The sequence below is a fragment of the Staurois parvus genome, unplaced genomic scaffold (assembly GCF_062004578.1).
Source record: "Staurois parvus isolate SC_StPar_1 unplaced genomic scaffold, SC_StPar_1.0 ptg000223l, whole genome shotgun sequence".
Taxonomy (NCBI): domain Eukaryota; kingdom Metazoa; phylum Chordata; class Amphibia; order Anura; family Ranidae; genus Staurois; species Staurois parvus.
Genome location: NW_028318019.1, coordinates 32957 through 59743, shown reverse-complemented (window position 1 = coordinate 59743; position 26787 = coordinate 32957). Strand labels below are relative to the sequence as shown.

At 45.4% G+C, this 26787-nt stretch overlaps 2 protein-coding genes across 2 annotated transcripts; both read right to left on the bottom strand.

The window, feature by feature from the left end:
- Window positions 1-594: 594 nt before the first annotated feature.
- LOC149460629 (uncharacterized) lies at window positions 595-9294 on the bottom strand. Its single transcript, XM_089679379.1, has 2 exons — window positions 9160-9294; window positions 595-2968 (listed from the first exon to the last, which is right to left on the bottom strand). Exons 1-2 carry the CDS (start codon window positions 9287-9289, stop codon window positions 1638-1640), a joined length of 1461 nt encoding a protein of 486 aa, XP_089535505.1. The 5' UTR covers window positions 9290-9294; the 3' UTR covers window positions 595-1637.
- Window positions 9295-9337: 43 nt separating this feature from the next.
- LOC149460628 (uncharacterized) lies at window positions 9338-21504 on the bottom strand. Its single transcript, XM_089679397.1, has 6 exons — window positions 20878-21504; window positions 11009-11104; window positions 9981-10187; window positions 9679-9891; window positions 9402-9608; window positions 9338-9364 (listed from the first exon to the last, which is right to left on the bottom strand). The coding sequence occupies exons 1-6, from the start codon at window positions 21502-21504 to the stop codon at window positions 9338-9340; spliced, it is 1377 nt and encodes a 458-aa protein (XP_089535523.1).
- Between the last annotated feature and the right edge of the window lie 5283 nt (window positions 21505-26787).

The following is a 26787-nucleotide window of genomic DNA, read 5'->3' as shown; positions in this document are numbered from 1 at the left end:
GAAGGTAACATTGCCGCACTGTGAAGCTAAGCATGGAGGTCACAGCAATGTGTACTCACCGAATCAGCTGCTTTCTTCATTTAGAGGTAGGTGATCAGGGGGCGGGTCTGTGACATCATCCTCTTCTAAGCCCCTCCCATCCGACCGTGCCCATTACTCTCCATGACATGCCGAGCAGAACTTGGTTTTCATGTGTCTGCGTTGGGCTGATTTGTGGTCACCATGGATTGAATTATTAGGTGTAAACCAGGCAGATGGCTTGTTCTGGGGATTGTCAGTGATCACATGTCCTGTTATATGGATTCAATATCCATCGTCTGACATCCTAACAGGAGTTCTGTCATTTTTCAGGATGTCAGGAAAAACATGTCCTCCGTCAGTAAATGTTCATGTTGTGTCAGTAATAAAAGTCACGGAGGGTTGGGAACCCTGCAAGGGGGGCAGAGATATGTGACTGCCTAGTCCAGCCTTTCTCAGCCAGGGTTCCTCCAAAGGGTTCTAGGGCTTCCTTGTCACTTCATTGGGCTGTATATGGAAGTGTCACCGACCAGCCGTTTCTGGATACACAGCTTTGTCATCATTGAACACACACCATTTTGTTTTCATTCAATACAATTTTTATTATAATTTCACTTTTAACAAGATTGCAGAAAAAAAATCAGTAAACAGTAAAGGCAGAAATCTGATTGGTCAGGAAGATCCCTTGTCTGGAATGTGGGGGCGGAGTCATTATTATTGGTGTACAATACAATACACAACGTGTCCATTATTATAACAAAGTATTGTAGAAAAGATCCCAACATGTGACATGGCTGAATGAATGCTGGTCATATTAGTTCATCTATTCTCTAAGTGGGGCGGTATCTATTGGGCCAATCCCTTTTACAAACCACACATAATATCGCCCTTCAAAGTGAAAACCGAAACGATTTGCACAAAATCAAAGAGTAGAAATATTTTCCGGTGGATCCCCTCTACCCAGACCCCATATGTAGACATAGAACAACAAGCTGTGTTCCCTCTCGTGCCGCACTCCTCCAACCACCCAAACCCACACAGAAGCCAAGGGAAATAATGAGAGGAAAGTTCCCCCCTAGTTTGGGGCGGAGTTCTCCTTCCCTCCTGTTGGGGGATGGGAGAAGGATGGACTGAAGACAGAGAGACGCTTCGGGGTCACCACTGTTCTGTAGAGCCTTGAAATGAAGGACATCAACTTCAGAAGTTCTTGTTGTCTGTGTAAAGTTCCCCGATAACGAGATCTGGGCTCTCCCGGCTTCTAGCTCTGTAACCCGCTATATCATTATCAGGAAACGCAACTCCGACACCCAAAAAGGGCTGAAGTTGTGTCCTTCATTTCCAGGATCTACTGACCACTCTGCACCCCGACATTTACTGCACTTCATCCATGTCTTTGGGGATCTCTCATCTCCTTATCAACTGTTTCTTCTATGATGAAGATCAGCCATGGAGTATATCTGAGGTGTATATCAGGGTGTGCTTCTTCCCCACGAGAGCTGGGATGTCCAGCAACATTCATCTAGAAGACATTTCCCTCACTCAAGGCACTAATACATCTCCAGGGTTGTGTGGGATCCCTGATGTACAGGAAGACAGGACTTCAGTGAGGAACATTTCCCTCACTCAGGACAGGAAAGTGGCTTCTCCCCCATGTGACATCTCTGAGGTCTGGAAAGATGGGACTTCCGTGAAAAACATTTTCCACACTCAGGACAGGAATACGGCTTCTCCCCCTTATGAGATCGCTGATGCGCGTGAAGATTGGACTTTGCTGAAAAACATTTCCCACACTCAGGACAGGAATACGGCTTCTCCCCCGTATGAGATCTCTGATGTGTGTGAAGATGGGACTTCAATGAAAAACATTTCCCACACTCAGGACAGGAATACGGCTTCTCCCCTGTGTGAGATCTCTGATGTTTGGAAAGACTGGACTTCTGTGAAAAACATTTCCCACAATCAGAACAGGAATACGGCTTCTCCCCCGTGTGAGATCTCTGATGTGTGGAAAGATAGGACTTGTCTGAAAAACATTTCCCACACTCAGGACAGGAATACGGCTTCTCCCCTGTGTGAGATCTCTGATGTGTGTAAAGACTGGTCTTACATGAAAAACATTTCCCGCACTCAGAACAGGAATACGGCTTCTCCCCCATGTGAGATCTCTGATGTTTGTATAGATGGGACTTGTCTGAAAAACATTTCCCACACTCTGGACAGGAAAGTGGCTTCTCCCCTGTGTGAGATCTCTGATGTGTGTAAAGATTGGACTTCCTTGAAAAACATTTCCCACACTCAAGACAGGAATACGGCTTCTCCCCCGTGTGAGATCTCTGATGTCTGTAAAGATGGGACTTCACTGAAAAACATTTTCCACACTCCGGACAGGAATATTGATTTTCCTTCCTGTGAGATCTCTGATGTATGTGAAGATTGGACTTTTCTAAAAAACATTTTGCACACTCGGGACAGGAATACAGATTCTTACCCGTGTGAGATCTTTCATGTCTGTAAAGACTGGACATATGTGAAAAACAGTTTCCACACTCAGGACAGGAATACAGCTTCTCCCCCGAGTGAGATCTTTGATGTGTGCAAAGACTGGACTTCACTGCAAAACATTTCCCGCACTCAGAACAGGAATACGGCTTCTCCCCAGTGTGAGATCTTTTATGCACATTAAGACCATGTTTAGAACGGAAACCTTTCCCACACTCAGTACAGGAGAAGCTCTTCCCTGTTGTAAGGCCGGCCCGGTCCCGCACAGTCTGAGGTTCCTCATGATACGAGGAATCCGATGGTCCAGCTACACTGGGTGGTGCCGGATGGACATTGGAGGGAGCCGGGTTTTCTTCTGGACTATACTGTGTGATGTCCTCATCTTCTACTTTCCAGTCTGGAGACAAAGTGAGACAATCCTCGGAGGTTTTCCTCCTCTCCCGGCCATGGACTAAAATACAAAGACAAAGAGGATTACTAGACAGGAGCTGATTGGTTCCCCCAAACCAGGACTCCGCCCACATCAGGCAGCTTGGTCTCTGAGGAGCTTACAATTCCACCCTCAAGGGAACTAGGAAATGGCTCCTCTGATCTCCTACCAGGTCATTTCTTTATTCATGGACCTTAGTCAGAGAGTGAGGAAACAACCAGAACTGTCTTTTATAGGAGGGACAGTGATGAGGGGATTATAGGACGAGGGTCCCCACCCCCTCTATCACTCATCGCCATCTTCCCAACACAAGAAGTACTGCACTTCCTTATTTAGTCCATGAAGAACAGTGGGGCTGAGCCCCACCAGAGGTCAGAGAGTGAGGATAGGGGAACAACCAAGACGAAGACTGAACTGATCCTGAAGACCACCATCATTGGGGTATTGACTCCTCCCTCAGGAGGAGCAGGAGGTCGTGGGAGGAGCGGAGAGTACGGTTTGGGTGATATTTGGAGACAAGATCGGTGATGTAACTTGGGACAGAGTTATAAATGGCTTTATATGTTATTAATGTTTTGACTTTTATTCGTTGGGCAATGTGAATCCACTGGAGGGATTGGCAGAGGGTTGGAGGACACTGAATGGAAGCCAGTGGAGGGATTGGCAGAGAGGGGTGGAGGACACTGAATGGAGACCAGTGGAGGGATTGGCAGAGAGGGGTGCAGGACACTGAATGTAGGTCGGTGGAGGGATTGGCAGAGAGGGGTGGAGGACACTGAATGGAGAACAGTGGAGGGATTGGCAGAGAGGGGTGGAGGACACTGAATGGAAGCCAGTGGAGGGATTGGCAGAGAGGGGTGGAGGACACTGAATGGAGACCAGTGGAGGGATTGGCAGAAAGGGGTGGAGAATACTCAATGGAGGCCAGTGGAGGGATTGGCAGAGAGGAATGGAGGACACTGAATGGAGGCCAGTGGAGGGATTGGCAGAGAGGGGTGAGGACACTGAATGGAGGCCAGTGGAGGGATTGGCAGAGAGGGGTGGAGGACACTGAATGGAAGCCAGTGGAGGGATTGGCAGAGAGGGTGGAGGATTGGGAGTGGAATCCAGTGGAGGGATTGGCAGAGAGGGGTGGAGGACACTGAATGAAGGCCTGTGGAGGGATTGGCAGAGAGGGGTGGAGGAAACTGAATGGAGACCAGTGGAGGGATTAGCAGAGAGTGGTGGCAGATACAGAACGGTTAGTGAGGTGGATGAGTCTGGCAGCATCATTCATGATAGACTGAAGAGGGGATAGCCTGCGATGAGGTAGGCCATTGAGGAGGGAGTTACAATAGTCAAGGTGAGAGACAACAAGAGTAGTTCAGGATCAGGATGTACCAATATTGGTGTAGAAATGAAAAATAAACTTTAGCTTACTAAAAGCAGTGTGTGCCTCAGGTGACCATACAAAGGGCACTCCTTTCTTTGTCAGCTCTGTAATTGGTGCGATTACCTTAGAGATGTTTCTTATGAATTTCCTGTAAGTTGGCAAATCCAACAAATTGTATTTCCTTCACGTTTCCAGGTACAGGACAATCCACCACTGCCTTGATCTTCTCGGGATCCATGCTCACTCCTTCTGAAGAGATAATAAATCCCAAGACCTGGATCTGGGTTTGTTCAAACTCACATTTCTCCAGTTTGAAGTCGGTTCTTCCTTAATCTTTTGAATACAGTGCAGACACGCTTGAGATGGTCCTCCAAGTTATCGGGAAGGATGAGAATATCATCCAGATATACAATAACAAACTGGTCCAACAGATGTCAAAACGCATCATTGATGAAGTGCTGAAAAGTCGTGGGAGCGTTGCATAGGCCAAAAGGAATAACTAGGGACTCAAAGTGCCCATATCTGGTTGTAAAGGTGGCTTTCCATTTGTCTCCTTGATGAATGTATACAAGGTTATATGCCCCCCGTAAGTCAGGTTTTGTAAAGACTTTGGCAGAGCGGAGTCTTTCCAGAATTTCAATGATTAATGGGAGTAACGGTTTTTATAGTGATTTATTCTAGTCCCTGAAATCGATGCATGGACGCAAAGTGCAATCCTTTTTCTCAACAAAGAACAGGGCTGCCCCTGCAGGAGATGTTGAGGGTCTGATAAAGCCCTTCTCAAATTCTCATCAAGCCACTGCCTGAGCACCTTTAATTCAGGTTCTGACAGATTTAGAAGGCGGCTGAATGGTATTTCTGACCCTGGAAGCAGTTCAATGGGACAATCGTAAGGGTGAGGAGGAGGTAATTGATCGTCATTCTTTTTATCATGGATATCTCGGAACTCATAGTATTGTGGAGGCAGGTTGTCATATGACTGGGTACTTACCACATCAACTTGTGATTCCCTGATTGGTAGAAAACTTGTACAACATGGTTCCCTACAATGCTCCTTGCAATGAGGGGACGTAAAATGTACAGTCCGTTCTCCCCAACTGACGGTGGGGTTATGGGTAGAAAATAAAGGAATGCCCAAGATGACAGGAAATTTAGGGGATGTAATCAGCTGAGAGCTGATGGTCTCATAATGGTCAGCCACAAATTAGAGTAACAGGGGAACCGTTTCATGGGAAACACCGGTCCTAAAGGTGAATCATCAACCGTCTCCATATCAATGGGGCAGATTTGTTTCTTGGGAGATTATTGTTGTTGTGGGCAAATTCTATGTCCATAAAGTTCCGCCCGACCCCGGAGTCCAGCATAGCAGAACATGGAATTTCATGGCCCTCAGTGATAAGTTTGATAGGGACAACAAAATGAGACTGTATAGAATACACTTTTATGTCTTCATAAATCAATGGGGAGATAGACTGGTAATGGAGTTTATTTGTTCAGGCACTATACTTGGGGATTTCAACATCCCTGTCAACATTGACAACCCGGCCACATCCCAACTCCTCCACTTAACCTCCTCCTTTGCACTTGCACAGTGCATACAATCCACCACACACTCCGATGGAAATATCCTGGACCTTGTCTTCTCCAACCACTGTGCTCCCCACAACCTCAAACACTCCCTTCCCTCTCTCTGACCACAACCTTATCACCTTCTCTATCTCCTTGTCCTCCAACCCCTACCCCTCTAAATGTCACACTACCACCAGCCGTAACCTCCGCAACCTGATCCCTGCCCCCCTCCACTCTGCAGCTGATCAACTCCATGACAGCATCCTCCCCGTCCTGCCTTTTCCTGGCTATGACTGCCTAAAACAACGCACTGTCAACAGCCCTTGACTCACTAGCGCCTTTCAACCACATGAAACTTCAGACCCCGACCGCTCCAGCCCTGGCAGACTGATCACACCAAAACCCTCAAATGAAACAGTCGTGCCCTGGAGCGACTATGGTGCAAAACCAGATTCCAACAAGCCTACACCCGCTACAAATCTGCCTTCCACACCGACACCTCCTCCCTCCACACCGCCAAGCAAGCCTACTTCCAGACCCTCATCAAGGCCCTCTCCTCCAATCCTTGCCGACTCTTCTCCACCTTCAACTCTCTACTCTCGCCACCCCCACCTCCACCCAGCACCTCACTCACCGCCCTTGAGATTGCCAATCACTTCAAAAACAAGATTGACACCATTCGCAAGGACATCACTGCAGCTCACACTCCCCCCATACCTGTCCCCTCTCACACAGCAACCCCCTCATCCCCCCTCTCCCTCAACTCACTCCGCAGAGACTTTGTCGCTGCTCAAACTCCCTCAGCTACCCCCTCATCACCCCTCTCCCATGGCCCCACCACTGCTCTGACCTCCACCCCACCCAACATTCTTCATACTGAAGCCCCCTCAACACTCCGCACCTTTGACCTTCTACCATCGAGGTCTCCAAGGTCTTCTTTGATGCCCACCTCACCACCTGCCCCCTCGACCCTATCCCCTCACAACTCCTACGACCTACCTCCCCCTCCATCCTACGCTCCCTCACCCACATCTTTAATCTCTCCCTCTCCTCCGGCACTTTCCCCTCCCCTCTGAAACATGCACACATCACCCCCATACTTAAAAAGCCCTCCCTGGACCCCAATGGCCCAAACAACCTCAGACCCATCTCCCTGCTCCCATTCACATCCAAAATCCTCGAGCGCTTAGTCTACACCCGCCTATGCTCTCACCTCAATGACAACAACCTCCTCGATCCCCTACAGTCCAGGTTCCATCCCCTACACTCCACTGAAACTGCCTTACTCAAACTCTCCAATGACCTGCTAACCGCCAATGCTAATGACCACTATTCAGTGCTCCTACTCCTTGACCTCTCTGCGGCCTTCGACACAGTCGACCACCCAATCCTCCTCAAAAAACTACACTCCCTCGGCCTCAGAGATTCCGCTCTCTCCTAGCTCTCATCCTACCTGTCACAACGCTCTTTCAGCATTACCTATAATGCTACCACCTCCCCTTCACTCCCCCTCTCTGTTGGGGTCCCTCAAGGCTCCGTCCTCGGGCCCCTTCTCTTCTCCATCTACACCTCCTCCCTTGGCCAACTCATACACTCTCACGGCTCCAACTACCACCTCTATGCCGACAACACACAAATCTATCTCTCAACCCCCCACCTCACCCCCTCAGTCTCCGCCCAAATCACACACCTACTGAGCGACATATCAGACTGGATGTCGCTCCACTTCCTTAAACTGAACCTCTCCAAAACCGAGCTCCTAGTCTTCCCCCCAGCCCGGACACCACCCCCCATTGACTTCTCCATCACATCCAACAACGCCACCATCAAACCCGCCCCACAGGCCAGAGTACTGGGTGTCATTCGGGACTCCAACCTATCCTTCCAGCCCCAAGTCCAATCATTAACAAACTCGTGCAGACTCCACCTCCGCAACATCACCAAAATCCGCACGTTCCTAACCCCAGAAACCACTAAACAGCTCATCCACTCCCTCATCATATCACGACTCGACTACTGCAACTCCCTCCTCACTGGCCTGCCTCGCCACAGGCTATCCCCACTTCAGTCCATCCTGAATACGGCTGCAAGACTCATTCACCTTTCCAACCGCTCCGCCTCCACCACCCCCCTCTGCCAATCCCTCCACTGGCTTCCGATTGCGCAATGGATCAAATTCAAAACCGTAACGCTGACGTACAAAGATGTCCACCATACTGCCCCGTACTACATCACCGACCTGATATCCAAGTACCGCCCAGCACGCACACTCCGCTCCTCACAAGACCTCCTTCTCTCTAGTTCCCTGGTCTCCTCCTCCCATGCCCGCCTCCAGGACTTCTCCAGGGTGTCACCCATCCTCTGGAACTTCCTGCCCCAACCCATCAGATTAACACCTACTCTCCTCTCCTTTAGGCGCACCCTGAAAACCCATCTCTTCAGGGAAGCCTACCCCACCCCCTGCTAACTTGCCGACCTCCTCCACTCTTCCTACCACTCCATCCCCCACAGCTATCTCCTCCTGTACCACCATCCCCTCCCTCCTAGATTGTAAGTTCGAAAGAGCCGGGCCCTCGATCCCCTCATGTTTTGCTTTGTATTGGTATTGTTCTGTCACATGTTCTGTCCCCCTTTGAAATGTACAGCGCTGAGCGAACTATTGGCGCTTTATAAATACTGTATAATAATAATATACTATCAATCGCAGCAATTGTTCTTTTAACTTTGTTGTGACAATTAACTGTGTAATGTCCAGAGTCCCCACAATACAGACGGTAGCAGGAGAGATAAGAGCAAGATATTGGATGGAGAAGGCACAAAAATCTGCCAAACAGGAAGTGCAAAGACATGGCTTAAATCAGGAAGTTCATGGGAGGAGCAAAGAGTTCAAGGTTCAGCAGAAAACAAAGCAATGGATAAGCAGAGTGCCGTCCATTATATCAGATAACTCAGTGAGAAGAGTTACTGCCAGACACAGTAGAGGTCCTGGGTTCAAGTCCAGGCTCTGACAGGTGCCTACGTTTAGCAGAGTCAATGAATTAATATTTATCTGAACCCCAGAATCTCCATAAATCCAGTCTAGATACATAAATTGTGTCTGCAGCACAGAGAAGGAAGATTATCCGAGAGAAATCCAGGAATACAGGACGGGGAACACAGCTCAGGAAAGTGACCAGGGGATTACAGGCTGATATCACCCAGTCCCCGCCCTACTCTGGACCAATCAGTGAGCAGTATGGGTGGAGGAATGGATTTAGTGTTCATGACCCACCTGTGCTGATCTCTGTAGGAGTGTCCTCCTCTATAAATGTCCCCGTTATTCCATCCTCCTCCATAGACTGCTGATCATCCCTCACATACGCCTCTTCTTCTTCTGATTTAACCTCAACTTTTATATACATCAGATCTTCACCCTAAAATAAGAGAAAATATCATCTATAAAATATAAACTAACATGAAAAATACACAAATTGTCTCTACAAGTCCATGTTCTAGATGCTCCATCCCACCAACCTTGTAATAGTGAGGGATGGTGTGACCTTCCTGTGTGGAATCCCAGGAATACAGAGGACGGGGACATCTCTCTGGTGGGTTCCTGGTATTAGGTGGCTCCATCATATCCTTGTGTCCTTCTGAAAACTCCTCCATCACTCCATACTCCTCATCCTCCTCTATACATTCTTCCTTAACAACAATATTATCATCCCCGAGGATTCCACTCTGAAATAAATAAATTATTGTAACAAACAAACCTGTTTATAAAGCAGAACTTCAGTTGTCAATCATCTACCTGATGATGGTGAGGGATGGTGTGACCTTCCTGTGCTGAATCCCAGGAATACAGAGGACGGGGACATCTCTCTGGTGGGTTCCTGTAGCTGGATGACTCCACCATGGTGTCCTGGTACAGATCTTTGTGTTCTTTAGGGATATGTGACTCCTCCATCCCCCCATCCTCATCTTTTATCTCTTCTTTAACTTTAGGATCTCTCAGGTTTCCACTCTGAATATATAATAAAAATGACATCAATGGTAACAATGCAGATAATGTACAGATCCTAATGATACTATCAGTGATTGTTCCTCATCTACCTGATGATGGTGAGGGATGGTGTGACCTTCCTGTGTGGAATCCCAGGAATACAGAGGATGGGGACATCTCTCTGGGGAGTTCCTGGTATTAGGTGGCTCCATCATATCCTTGTGTCCTTCTGAAAACTCCTCCATCACTCCATACTCCTCATCCTCCTCTTTATACTCTTCTTTACCATCAATATTATCATCCCCGAGGATTCCACTCTGAAAGATATAATAAAACATTCATTGTAACAAACATGCTGTGTATAAATCACAACTACCAATAATTTTGGTTAATCTATATGTCCTATGACATCACACTGACCTCACAGCTCCTCCTCCTAATGTCCCTCCATCCAGAGTCAGAGAATTCTATGACAGATAGACTCTGGATGGAGGGACATTTGGATGGGGAGACTTGAGGGATCCTCTATATTAGGCTCCCGTACAAACCAAATCCTAGTTCCTGGAATCCAGGAATCAGGAGAAAGGTCAGGGCAAGCAACAGATGAGCGCATCCAAGAGACCAAGCCGGGGTCACTACACAGAAAATCAATCCAAGGAAACAACAGGCAGGACGAGGAATAGCAAGAAGGAGCCGAGAGACAAATGAGAATATTGCTCAGCCAATGGGAGATGATCTCAGCATGACTTCCATCATGAAGGAGATGAGGGGGAGGGGAGGAAGTCACTGAAGGTGACCATAGATCCATGGAAATTCAGCTGGTTCAGCAGGGATCGCTCACATTTCCATCCATGTGTGGCCACTGCCGGATAAAAGCCACTCCCCCAGCGGCTGCAGCCAATAGCTTCAGTGCTGATCCGTGTATTCTGAGAGCGGAGGAGTCCCCCCATTGTCAGAATACAAGAGTGCAGCGGGGAGGATTCCCCCATCCACCTCCAATGTGTGGATGGGGGAATCACTTCAGGTTTTTATGGTCATCCCGCTGGCTGAACAATAAAACTGAACCATGTAGGCCAGCTTTGGGAGCAAATATATTATCATCAACTCCTCCCCCTGAAGGGGTTCATCTACGTATTACCTCCTCTGCCGCCAGATCCAGGAATGTGGACTCTCTGCTTCCTCCTGACTCACCTCTCCCTAGAACGTCCTGAGTGTACCTGACATCACTTCCTGTCTGTACCTGACATCACTTCCTGTCTGCACCTGAGATCACTTCCTGTCTGTCTTCCATAGAGACTTCCTGTCTGGGTAGAAATGAGATCCCCACCTTGTGGAGCTCAGAGGAACTGCAGCCCCGAGAAGCGTCTGGTAGTGTGACCCCGGCCTTGTGCTGGGTGTGTATGGACTGTAGATCCTTATAGAGGGGTCACCTCCACTCCCACCAAGGGGGGCAGAAATATATGACTGCTCGGGGGAGGGGTTTTGGCTCCTTTGATTTTGCAGTAACATTGATGGCAGATTTAGTCCTGTAGAACATCTGGTATATGGATACAAAGCCCCCCAGCTGGGAGTAAAGGGTGAAAATGGCTGGTGACCCCCAGATTTGGGCAATGATGTCATCACTATAAATGGATAAAACCCGCGCTATGTGTAACAACTCCAAACCTACAAAAACCTTCTAGCGGACTGCTGCTGTAACAAAGGGAAGGATTCCCTGTCATCTAGAAGAGCATTATGTGTCACAGCGCTGTCCTATTGTGTGTGCACAGAAATCATCACAAATACACTACAAATATGTGGAGACATTCAGAGATAAAGAGCTCGGGGCTCCAAATCCTATTCTCTGCACATCCACTGCTTCCACTTTACACCCACTTCATTGGTCTTATGGGGTTTATCAATAAATGAAGGAAACTGAACCGTGTGCAAATCCATCCACAACATAAAGTGCTTTGTGCTCAAGATGCTGCTCCCTGCAGATCTACTGCTTCCACTTTACACCCACTTCATTCATCTCATCAGATTTGCTGCTATTGGAAATCATTTAAAATAATCATAAAAACAATTCTGCAGCTAATTGGCCACTAGGATTACTTTTACATGAAAGCCGACCTCCAGCTAATAAACCAGCACTAGAATGATGCCTGTAGCTGCAAGCATCCTCCCGGTATAACCACTCCAAGTCCAGCGACGTTCCAGTACATTGCTGGTCCATGTTGGACATATATGTACCAGCAGAGAACACGGACATACGATGAATCGGGTCTGCGGACCAATATGACTGCAATTCATTCTTTTCTGTAATGTCCATGTTGGGGGTTCGGCCCAAAAATGTTTTAATTTCATAAACGGTGATAGAGTTCCATGTGAATTGTGTGACAAGAGCTGAATTTGGGTGTCGCCATGTATTGTGGTGTATAAATTGCCTTGGCCCACAATTGGTACAAATCTTCTGTGAAGAACAGTGGAGGGGCTGAACACTAGTGCTGGCAGTGACCGGGCCGATCCGGCTAACACTGAGTATTGGGGACACTATACAAAGCCGGCACTAGTATAGTTCTGTTCATGATCAATATATTGATCCGTACAAACACTATACTAGTAATGGCGGTGATCAGCGACCTATAGCGTGAGTGCGACAGTGTGCGGCCAATCTAACGCCAGCTGACCCTGGCTGGGAGGGGCTTACTGACCCTGACACTATGTGATGTCACTAGTGGCAGGAATACAGAGATCAGTGAAACATTCTATATACTGACACTGTACTAATGGCACTGGCTGGGTGATAAGGTGTGGTCATGGTTCCCTACCTACACGGGATGGGTGATAAGGTGTGGTCATGGTTCCCTACCTACACGGGATGGGGAATAAGGTGTGGTCATGGTTCCCTACCTACACGGGATGGGGGATAAGGTGTGGTCATGGTTCCCTACCTACACGGGATGGGGAATAAGGTGTGGTCATGGTTCCCTACCTACACGGGATGGGGGATAAGGTGTGGTCATGGTTCCCTACCTACACGGGATGGGGAATAAGGTGTGGTCATGGTTCCCTACCTACACGGGATGGGGAATAAGGTGTGGTCATGGTTCCCTACCTACACGGGATGGGTGATAAGGTGTGGTCATGGTTCCCTACCTACACGGGATGGGTGATAAGGTGTGGTCATGGTTCCCTACCTACACGGGATGGGGAATAAGGTGTGGTCATGGTTCCCTACCTACACGGGATGGGTGATAAGGTGTGGTCATGGTTCCCTACCTACACGGGATGGGTGATAAGGTGTGGTCATGGTTCCCTACCTACACGGGATGGGGAATAAGGTGTGGTCATGGTTCCCTACCTACACGGGATGGGTGATAAGGTGTGGTCATGGTTCCCTACCTACACGGGATGGGGAATAAGGTGTGGTCATGGTTCCCTACCTACACGGGATGGGGAATAAGGTGTGGTCATGGTTCCCTACCTACACGGGATGGGTGATAAGGTGTGGTCATGGTTCCCTACCTACACGGGATGGGGAATAAGGTGTGGTCATGGTTCCCTACCTACATGGGATGGGTGATAAGGTGTGGTCATGGTTCCCTACCTACACGGGATGGGGAATAAGGTGTGGTCATGGTTCCCTACCTACACGGGATGGGGAATAAGGTGTGGTCATGGTTCCCTACCTACACGGGATGGGGAATAAGGTGTGGTCATGGTTCCCTACCTACACGGGATGGGTGATAAGGTGTGGTCATGGTTCCCTACCTACACGGGATGGGGAATAAGGTGTGGTCATGGTTCCCTACCTACACGGGATGGGTGATAAGGTGTGGTCATGGTTCCCTACCTACACGGGATGGGGAATAAGGTGTGGTCATGGTTCCCTACCTACACGGGATGGGGAATAAGGTGTGGTCATGGTTCCCTACCTACACGGGATGGGTGATAAGGTGTGGTCATGGTTCCCTACCTACACGGGATGGGGAATAAGGTGTGGTCATGGTTCCCTACCTACACGGGATGGGGAATAAGGTGTGGTCATGGTTCCCTACCTACACGGGATGGGTGATAAGGTGTGGTCATGGTTCCCTACCTACACGGGATGGGGAATAAGGTGTGGTCATGGTTCCCTACCTACACGGGATGGGTGATAAGGTGTGGTCATGGTTCCCTACCTACACGGGATGGGGAATAAGGTGTGGTCATGGTTCCCTACCTGCACTGGCTGGGTGATAAGGTGTGGTCATGGTTCCCTACCTACATGGGATGGGGAATAAGGTGTGGTCATGGTTCCCTACCTACACGGGATGGGTGATAAGGTGTGGTCATGGTTCCCTACCTACACGGGATGGGGGATAAGGTGTGGTCATGGTTCCCTACCTACACGGGATGGGGAATAAGGTGTGGTCATGGTTCCCTACCTACACGGGATGGGTGATAAGGTGTGGTCATGGTTCCCTACCTACACGGGATGGGTGATAAGGTGTGGTCATGGTTCCCTACCTACACGGGATGGGGAATAAGGTGTGGTCATGGTTCCCTACCTACACGGGATGGGGAATAACACTCATGATAAATAATGACACAAACATTATTGATGATATACTGGAGAGGACCTCTAAGGACATGGGGCTGCTAAATACCGAGACCAGAGCTATTAGAGAACAGCTGGAGATGCCAGAATTAGCTATGGAAAGCATGAGTGCTGCTCTGACAGGTCTGTGTGAGATGACAGAGGACATCTATCAGTCAGCGATACGCCAGTAGGAGGAGCTCGAGTGGCAGCGCAATGACGTCATATCCGGCGTCGACGCCATCTTGGTGCACCCGGATATATCCACACATGCAGTACACCCATGCTGTAGTGGAACTAATGCTGTGAAAACATCTACAGATGTGAGTAGATCCAAGTCTTTATATTTTAACAATAAAAGGTTTCACACTATATCGGATTTTCTTCATTGGGGACGAGTTTGGAAGGTCATTGGCCCTGAGAAGCAGGAGAGTTCAGGGGAGACCCCGGTACAGGAGAGAGTCCCAACATTACTACTAACAAGGAAGCTTTCCTGTGGAACAGCAATACTGCAAGGCTCATTGGCCCTGTGGGGCCGGGGCAGGAAGGTGAGGGGGCACCCCAGCCACTGAGGACTGTCACTGATTGGTTGCACACCGGCATGAAGATCATAATTATTATCATGAATTGATTGTTTCCATTAAGGACACTTTATTATTGTGTTGTGCATGCCACACACTATGAAGGGGTTTATGCACCCATGTAGCATGTATTGAGGGACACAAGGACTATTGCACTTTATAGGCCATCTGGAATATTGGGGTTCTATTTACTTCTATACACTTATGTGTTTCTATCACATCCTTGTAAGAGTTTTCTATATGTGCTCACATCAGTTTATTTGTATTATTCCATTATATTTGTCTATGTGATATTATTGTCTAGCGCTGCACTACCTATATATTCATCTCAGCCCCCCTGACCACATTGTGACCCCTCTGGCTATCACACCTGAGCTGCTAAGCAGCTTCTGACCAACCATTAGGGTGTAGATCCCCCTGGCTGAACTAGGAGGGCGCTACAATGTATAATCTTCTACCTCAAAAGTCCAATTTTACTAGAAATACAAAAAGTATATGTGAGATAGAAGGAATCACTCTCCTGTGGGAACACTTCAAACATTAGAGCTCCCCCTAGCTGCAGCCTGGTAATGACATTACTAGGAGGTCTGTTCATTTATCTGCTCCATACTTCCCGTCTTTATATAATTTAACATAACATAATAGAATAGAATATATTATATCTCCTGACATTTAGGGGTCTATTCATAAAAAACATTTGTATAGCAATCCGCTCAGTGACAAAGCATGTACATTCCTTCTGTGTGAATGGGGAACAATTTAAAATGAATTTTGACTTAAAATGGAAAATGTTGCCTTTTGTTAGAATTTCTATGAGGAAGATCATATTTTCATCGTTTCCTCAGGTTGAACCATGGGAGTTATTATACCAAATAATAGACAAGGGTCATTTTCAGGTCTCAAGTCCCACAAGGGACAAACTTCTCCCCAACTGAAGTATTTAGTTCTGTGTATAGAGAAGGAATGGAAGCCGGGACCCCTCAGTGCAGGAACAAGGGGGAGGTGATTACAAACACCAAATAATCCCGTGGTGGTCCCCACATCCTCTAGTCTAGCTGAGATGTCATTGTTCTGCCAACGAGAAGGATGAACAAGATGAAGAGACGCGGTATATGGAAGTATTCTCTATGTTTCTGCAGACACAGCGGCCATTATTCCAAGCTGAGGGATTCTGGGAGAGCTCGGGAATAAATGTCACAATGGAAGAGTTTCTGTCCTCCAATGTAATGAGGACAAGAGAAGTCCCACATCATGGATTATACACTGTGTCACGGATAAAATGCACGCCCACGATGACTAGCTAACCAAGGCGTGGTCCGCCCGTGACTTGGGGTAAAGAGGGAATGAGGGGGACTTTGAGCATATAAGACTGGTCAAGATACCCTTTCACAGCCCGCACTACCTCTGGCCACCACTAGAGGGAGACTCCACTCCAGCTGGCTGACCACACACAGGCAGATATGAATCTTATATACAATCTGGTGCACGCTAAGGATTGAGGAGCAGTCTAGCAATTGGCACACCCTTCTAGGATTCCTCCAGCTATCCTACAAGCTAGAACCCCGGTGTTAATCACTCTTCCACTGTCCACAGACCCCCACATCAGACACACAACACACAGTAGCTTGGCACCACCCAACAGTTTGTCCACAGACTGGTCTACTGGGCCACCACACACACACAGATCTCCGTCTGGCAGATCTATGTTACAATCTGTAGGCAATCTGCCAACACGCAGTACAATTGCATACAGATTGGCAATGAACTTAGACCGAGCACATAGACTCTACAATACAACAATCTCTCTGGAGATATGAGCCCGAGCTTAGTACACAGAAGTCACTTATTCATTTTATGATGTAATATCCCAAAAGTGGGCAATGCATTAAATATGTACAAAGAAAAAAAAGTTGCAGAAAATACAAAAAGACACACAATTGGCTATTCACAATAAAATAAAAGGGAATAAAAACAGAAATAAAACTTTTACCAAGATTTATCCTGTGACTGGAGCAAGTCAGAGAAAGTCCACGATTCACCAGTCACATGGAACCGGCTCCGTACAAATCACCCCATCCATATCTCAGGGTCCTCAATTTATTGAAATATGGATGTGGGCTGCACATTAGCCCTTGGCCAATCAACCCTGGGGGGTGTTCCTGTAGCAGCCCATTGGATGTTCTGGGTTCTGAAGTGCCCAGAGCTGAATGGGCCAGGAATGGTTTAGATCACTTGGTCAGGGAGAGAATTTCCGACACCAGTGTGTTAGTCCAAACACAACAGTACCAATCGCTGTTCAGCTGTTGCAATCAGATACCATAGAACCGTTTCCTGTGTTTCTCTGGGATTCCACAGGGGCTACAAATACAGTTTTATGTTCAAATATTTTATTGAAACATTTTCAAGGCAATTACAAACTGTTTATACATATCTGAGCATTCACATAGAGAGATAGCAGAGTATTACATTCGTCATAAGATGTCTATTCACCCCTCTATAGGGTAATACGTGTGTAAATTCCAGAAGAAGAAGAAAAAAAAAAATCGGTAGAAAAAATAGTTAATGAAGGTATCTTACGAGGTATTCTCATTCTATGTGAATCAGTTGATTGAACAAGTAAATTGGAGGGTAGTAGGGTATTGAAAGTATGAGGGGGAGGGGAAGAGGGGAAGGAAGGAAAAAGCCAGTCTCGCTTTGTAGGAATAATGTGGGGTTATTTTGTCAGCAAGATATTGAGCAGTTAGGATTTTTGAGCCATCTGGACCAATGAATTTGAAATTTATAGGGTGAAAAATTTTGGATCGATGTTCTTTTTTCCATCTCACCATGCCAGTTAAGTTCAGTGATGAGATTTGAAAAAGAGGGAGCTGTATTAGATTTCCATAGTTTGGTGATGTTAGTTTTAGCTATTGTGAGGATATGGATGATAATGGTACGTGAATTGTATGGGAGGCTATCGATTCCTAAATGGAGGAGAGCCAAAGAGGGAACTGGTGTCACTGTGTATTCTGCTATTGTGGATATAAATTTGAAAACTTTGATCCAATAGGATCTGAGAGATTTGCATGACCACAACACATGAAAAGTGGTACCAAGTTCCCCGCATTGTCTCCAGCATAAGGGCGAGCTTTGGGGGTAGTAGAGGGCTAATTTGGTAGGCGTTAAATACCATTTATGTAGTACTTTTAAATATGTCTCCCAATGAGTAGTGCATTTGGAAGCTTTATATGTAATAACAAACGTTTTTAACCATGTAGACTGCGATGTAGAGTGTTGTAAAATTTTTTCCCAATTATGAAGAGAGGAAGTAGACGGAGTGAACTGTGAATTAGTAAGGGCCTCATAGAACAATGAGATCCCTTTTTTAGGATAGGTTTGTCTATCGTAAAAAAGGTATATCGGGATTGGTAGTCTAATCTTCAGAGGGAGTGTTGTCTTTCGTAGAAGGTGTGTAATTCTAATATAGGTGTATATTTCATTGTCAGGGAGAGAGAACTGTCTTTGAAGAGTGGAAAAGTGGTGTAGTGTTAGGTTCGTATATAATTGGTGTATATGTGTGATGTGTCGGTCTGTCCATGGTTTAAGGTTTAAATCAGGGATGAGGAGTTGTAGTATGGAGATAGGTGTAGATATTGTGTTAGTTTCATTGTTGGGGTATTCGTAGGATAGAAGAGTAGACCAGGCTTGTAAAGAAGCTTTAATGCAAGGGTGGTTAGATTCTGTATGTGGTCGGATTTTATTAGGTAAGAAAAGTAATGTGCTAAATGAGTATGGTGTGTGTGTGAGAGTTTCCATGTTGGACCATATTTTTTCGCTCGTGGGATGCCACCAGAAAAAAGTTTGGTCTAGAAGCGTTGCGTGGTAGTAAGATTTTAGGTGTGGGATGCCTGCTCCTCCTTTAGATGGGGGTCTGATTAGAAGGTTTGTTGTGCATCTCAGTTTTTTGGAGTTCCATGTGAATTTTGTGAATATGGATTGGAGTTTAGAGAGGAAGGAATCAGGAATTGGTATGGGAAGAGTCCGGAATAGGTATAGTATTTTAGGGAGAATGCACATTTTTAACGACGCTATTCTTCCTAGCGTTGATAAGGTGGAGGTACGTAGGTGTTTTAGTTCTTGAGGAATTGATTCCAATAATGGGGTGTAATTAGCTTCAAATAAGTGTGAGGTGGTAGATGTGAGTTTTATGCCTAGGTAAGGAATGTTGTGGTCTTCCCATATAAAGGGGTATTGTTCGGTTATCTTTTTTTTGTTCTGTGGAGATGAATAAAGATTTAAAATGGAGGATTTGTTTGCATTGAGTTTATAGTAGGAGACTTTTGAGAATTCGTTGAGGTGGTTATATATTGTTTGAAGTGATGAAAGAGGGTTAGTGATCATCAGTATGATATCGTCTGCATAAAGGCTGATTTTGTGTTCTGTACTTAGATGGGTGATCCCAGTAAACTTTTTGTCATCTCTAAGTTTAGATGCTAGGGGTTCTATGGTTAATATAAAGATAATGGGGGATAATGGACAACCTTGTCTAGTGCCATTAGATATTGAAAAAGGGGAAGATAATATACCATTAGTTAATACTTTGGCAGAAGGGTTGGAGTATAAGGAAAGAATTGCAGATAATATCCAGCCTGTGATCCCAAATTTTTGGAGGGCTAATTTCATAAATAACCAATGAATGCGGTCGAATGCTTTTTCTGCGTCTAATGATAGTAGAAGTGATGGCTGTGTATTTAACTCGAGATTGTGAAGCAGGGATATTAAGCGTCTTGTTGCGTCTGGTGCTTGTCTATTAGGGACGAAACCTACTTGATCAGGGTTGATCAGTATGGGGATGTATGGTAACAATCTTTGGGCAAGTATTTTAGCATAGAGTTTAATGTCTGTATTTAATAGAGAGATTGGTCTATAATTTTGGACCAGCTGAGTGTCTTTTTGTGGTTTTGGTATTGTTGTGATAATTGATTGTAACATTTCATCAGGGAATGATCCTGTTAAGGCAGCCTGGTTGTATATGTTAGATAGATGAGGTGAAAGTTTTGTGGCAAATGTTTTATAAAATTCGTTAGTGAAACCGTCCGAGCCTGGTGATTTGTTTAACGGAAGTGTTTTAATGGTCTTTTCTATTTCTGTGTGGCCGATTGGGATTGATAATGCAGTAAGTTGAGTTTCATTTAGACGTGGAAGATTAGTAGAGTCTAAAAACTGTTGGATTGTTTCTATTGTGGGTTGTGTAATCTTGGAGTCGTTTTTAAGATTATATAGGGATTGGTAGTATGACGCGAAGGCGTCAACCATATCTCGTGGGTTTGTAAGGAGTGTATGTGTGTGTGGGTGCTGGAGTGTGGGGATCTTATTTTTGAGTCTTTTTTGTTTAATTGTTTTAGATAGTAGTGAGCTCGCTTTGTTACTAGATGCATAAAATTTGGCTTTTGATCGTTGTAGGTTTAAATCGTAGTGGTGGAGTAAGATTGTACGGAGCTTACCTCTGTCTGATGATATTGTATCTGTTACGGAGGGTGTCGGGTTTTTTTTGTTTATCTCCTCATTTTTTTTGATGGATGTAAGTAGTTGGTCGATTTGATGTGATCTTTGCTTTTTAATTCGGGAATTTAATTGAATGAGAATACCTCTCATATACGCTTTGTATGCTAACCAAATTGTGGTCATAGAGACATCTGGGGTATTATTGGTGTCAAAAAATACTTTGTGTGCGTCTAATAAAAATTTTTGGTGTTCTGGGGTCCTTAGTATCATCGAGTTCAGCCTCCATATGGGCGGGAGTATCGACCGTTGATTGTCGTCTAGTGATATGGTGACAGGAGCATGGTCAGACCAGGTTATAGTTCCAATACTAGAGAAGGTTACGTGCTGCAGTGACCATTTATCTGTCAGGAAGTAGTCGATCCGAGAGTACGATCGGTGGGCTGGTGAGTAGTATGAGTAGTCCTTTTCCATGCTATGTTGGCACCGCCATATGTCGTAAAGGTCATTGTTGTGTAGAAATTGGTTGAAGGCTGGTTTGAGAGATTTATTGGAAGATGAAGAGTCTAATTTCGGGTTTCCAATTATATTGAAGTCTCCTCCTATTATGAGTCTTCCTTTCTTTACACAGTTGATGTTCTTTATTATTTTGTTGAAGAAATTGATCTGGCGTTTGTTAGGACTGTATACATTCACTAAGGTGTAGTAAATGTCATTAAGTTGGCAAACAAGTATGTGGAAGCGGCCCAGGGGGTCCACAGATTCTGAGATAAAACTAAATTGGATAGAGTCTTTTATAGCCGTAATTATTCCGTTCTTTTTTTTGGGGTTGGTGGCCATAAAAATATGTGGAAAGTGAGTAAGTTGAAGCTTGGGGGCCTTATTTGTAGCGAAGTGGGATTCTTGAACAAATATGATATCTGGATGAAGTTTTTTGAGTTCTTTTTGAAGCATCGATCGTTTGAATGGAGAGTTCAGACCGTGGGCATTTAAAGATGTAATGTTAATCATGGTGGTAGGTCATTTGGGTTGTCAATCTTGAACTGTGTGAAGTTTAAAGTTGTAAAGGTATCCGTAATAGATCCAGGATATATTCTTGAAGCTGTATTAGTAGGCGACGATTGATTATGCTTTGGAGGTTGTTGTATGTCGACTGGTGACATAGAGGAGGAAAGAGGATGTGGGGTGGAAAGGTAAAAAATAGCCTTGCAAGGAAAGCAAGGAACCTGAGTAGCCGGACCGGCTACTGCCGAACTAGAGGACTTATTCAGGTTTAGACCGGAACATAGGCCAAACCTGGAAAACATATGAAAGAACAATCTTCTCATCTGTGGCCGAATGCCAGATTATTGAAGAATAGATTCACAACTTAGGTTTGGAGTTGTGATTTGGTGTTTGCTGTGTATTTGAATATTCAAGTTTGTTCCATAGGTTGAGAATGAGTTGGTTGGTATTGTTGTGAAACCTCGGAAATTATTTTCCAGCTTTTGAGTAATTCTAGGCCTTCTTCCATATTTTTAATTGTATGGATTTTGCCATGTTGTCTTATGGTCAGTTTTGTTGGGAATCCCCACTGATACGCTATGCCATGGTTTCTTAGGGCTTTAGTTATATTGATCAATTTTTTGCGATTAAGCAGTGTAAGCTTGGAGAGATCTGCATATAGACGAAGGTTAGCATGAGATGGCGGGAGATTGGACCTGCTCCTGGACTGCATCATGACTTTCTCTTTAACGTGGTAAAAATGTATTCAAGCTAGGACGTCTCTTGGGACCGAGGCGGGTAGAAAGGAGGGTTTGGGGAGTCGGTGTGCTCTGTCAATAGCCAATTCTCCTTCAGATATTGTGGGTATCGCGATTTTCATATATTGGTGTATATATGGTATTAATTCCTCATTACTGACGTTTTCGGGAATGCCTCTAAATTTGATATTATTCCGCCTCGAGCGGTCCTCTAGATCAGCGAGTTTCAGTTTAATTTGATCAATTTCTGTGGAATGTTCTGCATGAACGTCAATCAGATCATTATGGGCTGAAATGATATCACTAATATTGGTTTCAATATGTTGTATTCTATTTTGTTGCTGATGCATTGCAGTGGAAATTTGAGCTAATGAGGATGCCATATCATTATGCAGGGTCTGGCGGAGTGACATTAACATACTCTTCATGCATAGCTCTGTTAGCGGTTGGTCTGTAGCTGGGAAGGCCTCAATCACAGGCACCTCAGGGTTTATGAGGACCCCTGTTTGTATATGGGTCTGGGAGCAAGGAGACTGGTGGCCTGAGTCTAGCCTAGGCTTAGATTTTGCTGGGCTGCTAGTTGTGGGTGATAGAGGGGGAGATTGCTCACCAGGGTCCCCTGGGTATAAGGGATACTGCAGCCTCGGATCCTTATGAGTCTGTGCTGTCTCCTGTCCCTCTGTGTCTGCTCCTGAGGTACCGCCGTCGGCGCCATCTTGGATCCCTGCATTCACTGCAGGGAAGAAGTGGGTGAGTTTTCCCAGTATTCCCGGGGTTTTGCGACGCCGGGTCATCGTGCTGGAGGATCGGGTGCCCTTCATGAGTACTCTGGTACTCTTTGAATCTCCCGGGGTTTGTGTGTGCCGGTATGTATGCTGGCGGCAGGACAGAGCGGGGTTAGTGCGGATCCGTCACTGAAGCCGGCCGCGCATGCGCCCCACAAATACAGTTTTACATGCAGATGTAGCCTACAGTGTGTCCAATCAGAAGGAAGTATTTTCATCTCTCTGCAACAAATATTTTAGCTTTTATGAGAGATGAAATACATTCCTTTGATTTGTGGATATAAATCAAAGCTGACAGACACTTCGGAGCCTTCTCAAGGTCTCCTGCTGACTCTTGTAGCCGAAATGACTAGGATTCTTTTTCTAGGTTCAAGAAGGTGGCAAACTCTGGCTACATAGGTGACACCTCTAGCCTAGAAGCTGCTCTGTCCTTTCAGATGCTAATTGGTGAACATATGTCTCTGACCGAATACTGAACACTTATCTGTAATAACATGGAATGAAACTAGATTCACAATTACATATTTCTACTGATCACCTCACATCTCAGCTACCCAACCCTTACATTTATGTTATGCACTGCTCCAAAAAATGAAAGGAACACTTTGAAAACCCATCAGATCTCAATGAGAAAAAATCTCCTGCTGGATCTCTATACTGACATGGGCTGGGTAATGTGTTAGGAATGTAAGGATGCCCCATTGTTTGATGGAAATGAAAATGATCGACCTACAGAGAACTGAATTCAAAGGCACCCCAAAAATCAAGAAAAAATGATGCAGCAGGCGAGTCCATTTTACCGAAATTTAATTGCAGCAACTCAGAATGGTTCTCAGTAGTTTGTATGGCCCCCTCATGCTTGCATGCATGCCTGACAATGTTGTGGCATGCTCCTAATGAGACCACGGATGGTGTCCTGGGGGATTTCATCCCAGATCTGGAACAGGGCATCACTGAGCTCCTGGACAGTCTAAAGTGCAACTGGGAGGCTTGGATGAATCTAAACATGACATTCCAGAGGTGTTCTATTGGATTTAGGTCAGGCCAGCATGGGGGCCATTCAGTGGTATTAATTCCTTCATCCTTCAGAAACTGCCTGCACACTTTTGCCACATGAGGCCGGGTATTGTCGTGCACCAGGAGGACCCAAGGATCCAATGCACCAGGAGGAACCCAGAACCCACTGCACCAGGAGAAACCCAGGACCCACTGCACCAGTGTAGGGTCTGAAAATTGGTCCAAAGATTTCATCCCAATACCTAATGGCAGTCAGCGTGCCATTGTCTAGCCTGTAGAGGTCTGTGCGTCCCTCCATGAATATGCCTCCCCAGACCATCAGTGACCCACCACCAAAACGGTCATTCTGAATGATGTTAAAGGCAGCAGAACGTTCTCCATGGCTTCTCCAGACCCTTTCATGTCTGTCACATGTGCTCAGGGGGAACCTGCTCTCATCTGTGAAAAGCACAGGGCACCAGTGTTGGACCTGCCAATTCTGGTTCAATGGCAAATGCCAATCCAGCTCTATGGTGCCAGGTAGTGAGCACAGGGCCCACTAGAGGATGTCGGGCCCTCAGACCACCCTCATGAAGTTCCTCTTCGCACAAAGGAGCAGATACAGTTCTGCTGGTGGGTTAAGGAACTTCTACAACCCTTTCCAGCTCTCCTAGAGTAACTGCCTGTCTCCTGGAATCACCTCCATGCTCTTGTCTCCTGGAATCTCCTCCATGCTCTTGAGACTGTGCTGGGAGACACAGCAAACCTTCTGGCAATGGCAAGTATTGATGTGCCATCCTGGAGGAGTTGGACTACCTGTGCAACCTCTGTAGGGTCCAGGTATGACCTCATGCTACCAGTAGTGATACTGACCCTAGCCAAAAGAAAAACTAGTGAAGAACAGTCAGAAAAGACGAGTAGGGAAAAAAATGTCAGTGGCCTCCACCTGTAAATTCCTGTTTTGAGGGTTGTCTAATTGTTGCCCATCTAGTGCACCTGTTGTTAATTTCATTAACACCAAAAGCAGCTGAAACTGATGAACAACCCCCTCTGAGACTTCACTGACCAGATCAATATCTCAGGAGTCTCATTGACTTGATGCTAGACTCGGATTAATAAGTCTTTCTTTCATTTTTGAGACGCGTATTATGAATGCTAACTCTACAAAGCTGCAGATCTGTGAGAGTTCTTTTCTGGATTCTTCTGTTTATAGATTACTGAGACCTTTACAGTAAGATGTGCATTTCCTCATGTAATGTTCTATTTGTGTGTTTTGTTTTTTATGGTGGTTGGACTGGATGGATTGGTGTCTTTTTTCCATCCAGATGAACTCTGTAACTATGTAACAAGGTGACTCCAGTAACACTGCTGAGACTCATTTAGTTTTGGTGAAAAGGTACAAAAAGAAACCTCCCTGTTTCCATATATTTCAGATTATACGAAAAGACGTGATGGGGATAAAATACCAGATTGTCTCATAAGAATGTAGGATGTATATTATGGTATGTTTGCTGATTTGTAATCCCATGATATATATTTAGTGTGTTGGAGTTTATCGGTATTGTTAGGAATATTGTATGCATGCTACCAAAGCCGTAATCAATCAGTAGATCAGTATACAAATTATTATTTTATTATCTCTCCTCTGTGTGTACAACTATTATTCTAATCACTTTATGTAATCCAACCTCCTGATAGTTACAATTCTCCATTTAATCACTGTTACACCAAAAAGTAATGATTGTAAATGAGGAATAATATCTACTCTCCAAGGCATTCTATAGATTTCACAAGGGCCAATTTGTTATAGTGAAATATTCATTTTTCCCGATCACAGATTAGTTACTTCCGTCCCCAAATAAACTCAGACCAGACAATTCTTATCCAAGGATGACACCCAGTGGCCATGGGAGGTAATGCTTGAGTAAACATGGGTTGGAGAATCAGATTCCCCAATCACAGAGAAGGTTCCACCTCCTGGCCAGGTTTATTCAGATTTGATGAGTGTATAAGTCATAACTAGATAAAACCGGCAGGAACACTCACAGAGGGAGGACCATCTACACAGCCATCTGGAAGGTAGACATCATCTCAGACTCAGATCATCTAAAGACACTCATCAACTGAAGAAGAGACACCATTTTGTGGAAGCTCAAATCCACCCATTGATCGGCAGCCATCTTTAAGGCTGATCATCAGTTCTCCAAAAAGATGACCTGATACTTGGAGGGTAATTATATATTTTCTGTTGATTTTGCTTGCTTAGACTAGTAAGCCAATTGTCACATTCCTTTGTGTAACCTAATAACTCTCCCCATGATAACATCACTTCAAGTTAAGTCATTTATAAAAATGTTCCTGTTCTTAGGCCATACTGGTGGACAATTCTGCATAGTTTATTCAATCTGCAGGAGACAGATTATTGTCCGTTTTCATTGGTTATGTTGTTTACAGGGAGAAACTGATTATTGAATTTAATTCACTCTATTTTAGAGCTTTTACAGAAACATCTTAGTGTCAGTGTAAATCACAATCTGACTATTGTTTATGGTGTTTGTAAGTGACTTATGTACATAAATATTGATTTTCATACTCTGCAGTCTATACCTACACAGATCTTGTTTGAGTTCTTAAAGAAGTTTTCAGATTAATTAAGTCAAATTATTTTTGTAAATCATTTTTTGTATTGGAGACACTGTGATTTGATTGATTTATCTGACTAAATCAATTGTTCGGGTGTTCCCTGACAATTTGGATACTAGATGTACTAA

What these genes read in the sequence shown, in the direction of transcription:
- LOC149460629 (XM_089679379.1), bottom strand. Translation starts at nt 9,289, where the DNA reads ATGTATATAAAAGTTGAGGTTAAATCAGAAGAAGAAGAGGCGTATGTG. An exon ending in TCCTACAGAGATCAGCACAG is followed by an intron (nt 2,969 to 9,159) that starts GTGGGTCATGAA and finishes TTTGTATTTTAG; the next exon opens with TCCATGGCCGGGAGAGGAGG.
- LOC149460628 (XM_089679397.1), bottom strand. Translation starts at nt 21,504, where the DNA reads ATGATTAACATTACATCTTTAAATGCCCACGGTCTGAACTCTCCATTC. An exon ending in TGGATCTGGCGGCAGAGGAG is followed by an intron (nt 10,188 to 11,008) that starts GTAATACGTAGA and finishes TATATCTTTCAG; the next exon opens with AGTGGAATCCTCGGGGATGA. An exon ending in CCATCCCTCACTATTACAAG is followed by an intron (nt 9,365 to 9,401) that starts GTTGGTGGGATG and finishes ATGGACTTGTAG; the next exon opens with AGACAATTTGTGTATTTTTC.